The sequence below is a fragment of the Oryzias latipes genome, chromosome 14 (assembly GCF_053564925.1).
Source record: "Oryzias latipes strain Hd-rR chromosome 14, Olatipes_Hd-rR_3.1".
Classification (NCBI taxonomy): Eukaryota; Metazoa; Chordata; class Actinopteri; order Beloniformes; family Adrianichthyidae; genus Oryzias; species Oryzias latipes.
Genome location: NC_136250.1, coordinates 25,209,275 through 25,216,261, shown reverse-complemented (window position 1 = coordinate 25,216,261; position 6,987 = coordinate 25,209,275). Strand labels below are relative to the sequence as shown.

Genomic DNA, 6,987 nt, shown 5'->3' with positions numbered 1-6,987 from the left:
TAGAAAACGAATAACGTATTGTTGTTGCATTGTTTTGGGTCATGACACAAAAACTCATTGATAGATACTAAAAAAAATAACAAAAACTCACAAAATAAATTGCTAAAGGAATTTTAAATACTTCCAATAAAGAAAATGCAAACAAATGATTTTCTAGAAAAGGGCCCTTGAAATGGGCTTCCAACAGAAAATCCGAAGCCATGTGAGTTGTTCGAATCAATGCTGGTGACCAGCAAGGTGCTGGTGGAAATTAGACTACTGTTGGGCCAAGACGAACAGAAGCAAGGTGTCTTTGTGGGAAAAGAGAGAGAGAGGAAAAGGCTGGGAGTAGGGTGAAATATGTAAATAAAATGTTGCCCGATGGACTATTCTGATTTACTGGAAAGATCCTCGCCCACCCACTCATTCACAATGGATAAAAGACTCACTTTCTTTTATTAAGCTGGATAACATCTGACATTTTCTTAATGGCTCTGAATCTAAATTCTCTGAAATTTGGTTACCTTTCTGAGACCATGTCATGTCCTTGAATTTAGAAACGACCCAGTGAAGTCTTGAACATATTAGCAGGTATGAGATGAGATATTCTTTATTGATCCCACATTGGGGAAATTCAATTGTTACAGCAGTTCAAAAAGTAGAGAAGAATGACAGCAATGCGCAAAAGAATGAGGGGTGTTCAAATTGTGCAAAAATACAAATACAAAATGTGCAAAACTAGAAAAAGTAAAAAAAGTATGTAATAACTTATGTACACTATTACGACATAACATATTTTATGCGTAATAATAAAATTAAATAAATAAAGTAAAAACACAGAATACACAGATGGGCTATGGATGTATGATAACCGGTTTGTACATGCATATTTAAACTGTGGCATTGTACAATCTTACGGCTGTTGGGATGAATGACTTGCGGAACCGTTCCTTCCTGCATGGGGGGTGTAGAAATCTGCAACTGAAGGAGCTGTTCAGCGCCTCCACTGTCTGATGTAGTGGGTGAGAGGTATTGTCCATGATGGATGTTAGCTTGGCCAACATCCTCCTTTCACCCACTTCCTCCACAAAGTCCAGTGGACAGCCCAGGACAGAACTGGTCCTCCTGACCAGCTTGTTAAGTCTCTTTCTGTCCCGGTCTGTGCTGCCTGCTCCCCAACAGGCCACGGCGTAGTGGATCACAGAGACTACCACAGAGTCATAGAAAGTCCTTAAGAGAGGCCTGCACACTCCAAAAGACCTCAGTCCCCTCAGAAGGTGGAGGCGACTTTGGCCCTTCTTGTACAGGGTATCAGTGTTGTGAGTCCAGTCCAGTTTCTTGTTGAGGTGAACACCCATGTACTTAACACTGTCCACTACCTCAATGTACGAGCCCTGGATGCTCACCGGTGTGTATTGTGATGTTCTTCTCTGGAAATCAATCACCATCTCCTTCGTTTTACTGGTGTTCAAGCACAAGTGATTACGCTCACACCAGTCCACAAAGTCCTTGATGACTGACCTGTGCTCCAGCTCGTTCCCCCCCGACACACAGCCAAAAATGCCCGAGTCGTCAGAGAACTTCTGGAGGTGACAACTGCTAGTGTTGTAGATAAAGTCAGATGTATAAAGGGTGAAGAGGAACGGTGAGAGCACCGTCCCCTGAAGAGCACCAGTGCTGGAAACCACCACCTCCGACACACAGTTGTGTAGCCTCACATACTGTGGTCTGTTGGTGAGGTAGTTGGTCGTCCAAGCAGTCAGTCAGTCCAGGCAATCAGTTGTCCGTCCCTTCCAGCTTCTCTCTCAGCAGAGCTGGCCGGATGGTGTTGAAGGCGCTGGAGAAGTCAAAGAACATGACCCTCACAGCGGTTCCGGCATCCTCCAGGTGAGTCAACGCCCGGTGCAGCAGGTAGATGACAGCGTCATCCACCCCAATGTTCGGCCTGTAGGCAAACTGCAGCGGGTCTGTTGCGGAGCTGACCACTGAGCGAAGGTGGCTGAGGATGAGCCTCTCCATGGTCTTCATTAAGTGGGAGGTGAGGGCTACTGGTCTGTAGTGGTTCGGCTCCTTAGAGTGTGCCATCTTAGGAACTGGAACCACACAGGAGGCCTTCCACAGGTCTGGGACCATCTCCAGACTTAGGCTCAGGTTGAATATGCAGTGTTCAATCTCTTTGCTTGACATACTGTAGGTCTGTCTTAAGCCTGCCTTTAAAAACATGAACAGTCTCTGCAGCTCTGAGGCTCTCTGGGAGGATTTTCCACAGACGAGAGATCCATAATAACTGTTTTAGTTTTAGTTCTGTGTTGCACACTTTAAATGAGCAGCAGATGACTGAACATTTTGTGCGTTTATTTACGGGTCCTTTTCAGGACAGCAGCGGATGCCAGCTCATACAGGTGGGTTTTTTCTAGGAAAACGAACTCTCAGCGCTACTCTGGTCTCTTTTCTTTTCTCTTTCGTCTCTCTCATGCTGCTCTGCGCGCTCCAGCATGACGTCATCCTTGCTCGACAGCGCTCGTCCCACCTGCTGGCCATTTACAGTACTACACTATTTGTAATGAACCCACAACACTTGAAACAGTTTTAAAATTAAACAATTATAAAATAATTAACAAGGGGGTGGCTTATTTTCACTGTCCCTACATCTAACTTTACCAAAATATGGGGATAACCAAAAGGCTTGTATCAGAGGACCTCAGGATCTGCGAGGGGTCATACTTTAAAATCATAAAAGATAAATATGAATGGGGACCTTCGTTATTACAGTTTTTCTCAGTCGCTTTAGTACAATTCTCAGATCAGAATGAAATTCCCAAAACTATTTGTTCAATCTTCACATCATGATGTCACTTGTGCACATCATATAAGCAGTTTCTCTCTTCTTTGAACGAGTTGCAATTGCTTTGGTACATCCATGCAAATGTTTATGTACAATTCTCTGCTCTTTGCTACATTATCAATTGTTTATGTCATGTTGATCAAAATGTATTATATACTTCACTGTGCAATAGTCTTACTCCTCAAAACACCTAGTCATTAGTTCATAGTATAAGTCATTACCTGCAAAATGGTTGACCAAGTTGTCATAATGTGACAAACACATTTCGCTGCATTGAAAAAGAGGATATTCGCTGTGATGTGGATGAGAATTTGTGGCCTAACATACAGGAATGACAAGAGGTGTAGGAAGACCACACCAATTCCTACTGCACTGCCTGTACTGTTGGACAGAATATTGTCCTCTTTTTTTCCCTTTGTGTTACTGTTTGCAGTGGGTTTTTTCTATGTTGGTATGACATGGTCTGTCAACAAATTACAATATGAACAATAAAAGTGTAAATGTGAATCTTGTCCAGTCTCTTGTAATCAAACAAAAAAGCTATAACTTACATTTTACAATAATTGTCATCAAAACTTTAGCCATTGTTTACATCAGAACCTCCCTCTAAAGTACACAGTTATATTGACAACATGACTAAGTAATTTGACTGTCTTGTTCGTAGACAATGACACAAGGACTTGACATTCTGATGGCACTGACATGTTCAATGACATAAAGACTTAGTTTTGAGAGATGAACTAAAGATTTTGAGCAAGTTACAGGCTTTTGCAAAAAATCCATAGTGTTTTGCTGTTTGTACAAATTGTTTTGAGAAATGCACACACGTATTTGCAAACTTCAATTCTGATCTGAGAATTGTACTAAAGTGACTGAGAAAAACTGTATTATTATTGCTATTAGCATAAGATAAATATTAGTTCGCTAAAGTTCGGTTAAAGTTATATAGCAGGTAATGAAGACTCGTCAGCTTATTCATGAAACAATACATACTTTGTGAGAAAGTCTATCTTTATTTTATTGTCTATATTTTTACATTTTCATATAGACATGAATCATAATAGAATTGCTCAATAGCTCTGAAGATACTGAAGCTATTTTCACCATATTTTCTGTACTGACTAATCATGACCTTACTGTGCTACTACAACAAAGAGTATGTTATTCAAATTAATAACAAAAATGGACCAGAATAACTGAGAGCTTGCGTAGACATTCTTATTTTTAAAAGTAATCAAATCACTTTTCTTTAAATGTAATTTTCTACCTTTCAAATTTGCTTTAGATTTTTTTTTTTAGATTCTTTTTTTAATAATCAAAACAAATGTAGTATTCAGTAAAGTTAAATAAAGGTTTTCTTCTATTTATTGAGTAAATTTTAGAAGTATATCCTGGGATTTCTGCAATTATGTTATTTTTATTTTCAACTAATTGACCAATAATAATCATATGGCTCTTTTAGATTTATATTAGCTAAGACTTTTTCAGAAGGCAATGGACAATGAAATGGTCTTGATGTAAACTGATAAAACAAGTTACTTTCCATCAATCACTTCTTACATTACGCATTTTAATAATGAAGGGCCAATACGTGCATTAAAATCAACCCAAACATTATTTTTTACACCTTTACACGTCCAAAACGGCAAAACTGTATGAACAGTTTTTTGTTTTTGCAATGCTTATGACATCACTTGTTTTTCATCTGATGCATGTGAAGGCAGAGCTCATAAATGACACACCAGCCTAAGCAAACCCTGCAGAGAAGATCTGCCCTCATCACAACAAGTACAGGTGACGTCTCTGCACGATTCTGGGATTTCCTCCTCAAGCAGGAGTTTCTTCTTTAAAGACTGTCCTATTTTTCTTTATTGATTCTTCATTGTGTGCTCAGTTTTGATTATTGTCTGCCATGGCAAACATCTCTCAGGGTGAAGTCACCAGTGAATCACTTTACCAGAACTTTGTTAGAACGTTGATCTTTTCCATTATTTCTACTGTTACTTCCTGTGTTTTTCTTGTCATAAATGGCATCATGTTGTTCACGTTGAGGAGTAAACCGGTGTTTCGGGAAACCTGCCGCTTTATTCTCCTCTATAATCTCCTTCTTGCAGACACTCTTCAGCTGGCACAGAGTCAGCTTCATCTTTTGCTGTCTGTTTGTAGAGTTAAAGTTGCATATTCTCTATGTATTGCACTCAACATGATTGTTAATCTAGCCACTGGGATTTCTCCTCTCACTCTGGTGTTGATGCCTTTGGAGCGGTACGTGGCTGTGTGTTACCCACTGAGGCACGCTTCCGTCATCACGGTCAGAAACACAGTAGCTGCAGTTATTGCAGTCTGGGCCGTCAGTTCACTCAACAGTCTGACTCGAGTTCTGATGTTTTTGAAGTTTCCTTTTGAAAAGATGGAAGTTTATGATCTCTGTTCTAACATTGCTTTAGTTCTTGGGGTTTTGACAGCAGAATACGACAGAGCGTACACTTGTGTGGTGTTTGTATCTGCAGGTGTGGCCGTCACTTCCTCCTACGTGGGGGTTATAGTAGCTGCCAGGTCAGCCTCCACAGACAAAGCTTTAGCTCGTAAGGCTCGACACACTCTGCTACTGCATCTGGTTCAGCTGGGACTCAGTCTGTCTTCCACCATTTACAACCCACTGGTCGTTGCCCTGTCTAAAGTTTTAACAAGAATGGCATTTCTGTGGATTCAGAATATTTTTTATGTCACGTTCATAATATTTCCCAGATGTATGACCTCTCTGATCTACGGTCTAAGAGATCAAACCATCAGATCTCTTCTTTTGGACCATCTGTGCTGCCGTCTAAAAGATAGGATCAGAGGCTGAGGAGGCAATAACACTTAAGTAAAAAAAATAAAAAATGTTTAAAAAAAAGCAGTGAATTTAGGCAGAGTTAAGAAAATGGCAACTATTTAATTTTTTTTCCGATCAAGACAAAAAAACGACCACCGTATTGTGTAAGACAATGTAAAACATTCAGAAAGTGGAGAACTTTTGAGAGAGTTTAGTCTGTTTTTTAAAAATGTGTGAGTACATCATTTGTCATAACTGTATAAGTTGTTATCATATCTGACAAATTAATATGTAATCCAAGTCTAAACCCCACCCCAGCACACTCAATTGGACTGAATGAGATATTTTGCTGTATGAATAATTTTGTACTTGTTAAAAACGCATTCATGTCATGATTCTGTACTTCGGTTTCGGTGTTGTTGTTTTTGGTCATGCTTTGAGTTGATCCCCTATCAGTTACTCCAGGTTCATGTTGATCATCTATAGCTGTCTTCATTTAGTGAATTACCATCAGTTCATTTAAGTGACTGGTTTTCAAATTGTCAGTGTCAGGTCATCTGCTTTGTTCTGGTCTGGTCTGGTCTGTCACCCTTTTTCTTTCCCCATGGTTTTGATTTACTAATTTTGATTTATTACGAACTTATTTGCAAATAAAGGACACATTTTCTGCTGAGCCATATGTTATGTAAAACTTAAAAAGAGGACAAAGATCCTTATGTGCTCAACTTGGAGCAGGAGTGCTCCCCCTACAGGTGGAAGTAGGGTGCTTTAAAGGCGTTCCTGAGGAGGAAAGACACATGGTCTGTGAACTGCAAGTGGTGGAGGAAGAATTTCCTTTTTTGTTTTATTGTCCTTTATACAAAAAACAGAGAATTTGCATTTATGAGGTAATAGAAAAGAAATGTCCGGATTTGTTTTGGTTATCTGAAGATAACATTTTATGTTGGCTTCTGAAAATGAAATTTTTTGTTTGGCAAATTTTGGTTCAAAGGCATGGACAATAAGAATGGACACTTTGTATTCTGTTAGACTCTGATTAGGGGGGTTATTGAATTTTTGTGACGGGCATGTTTCTATATGTTTCATGTATTTTGTCATGTAATATAAGCCCGTGTGGGCTGGGCACATATTACAAGACACTTAAATAAATAAAATCATCAATCATCATCATATTAAACGTTTAAGCTTCTGTCACCAAACCCGGTCTCCTGCATTTTGTGTCCTACCACCAGTTCCTAAAAAAGTCAGTAGTGATGGGCATATGAAGCTTCATGATGCATTGAAGAATTTCATCCAACTGATTCACTCCAGTCCAATGCTTCATGAAGCTTCAATTGCTCTAGAACAG

At 39.5% G+C, this 6,987-nt stretch overlaps 1 protein-coding gene across 1 annotated transcript; it reads left to right on the top strand.

Annotated features, from left to right (window-relative positions):
• The first annotated feature begins 4,058 nt into the window (after positions 1–4,058).
• LOC101162310 (odorant receptor 131-2-like) lies at positions 4,059–6,423 on the top strand. Its single transcript, XM_004076755.4, has one exon. The coding sequence runs from the start codon at positions 4,737–4,739 to the stop codon at positions 5,670–5,672; it is 936 nt and encodes a 311-aa protein (XP_004076803.1). The 5' UTR covers positions 4,059–4,736; the 3' UTR covers positions 5,673–6,423.
• Positions 6,424–6,987: the final 564 nt, after the last annotated feature.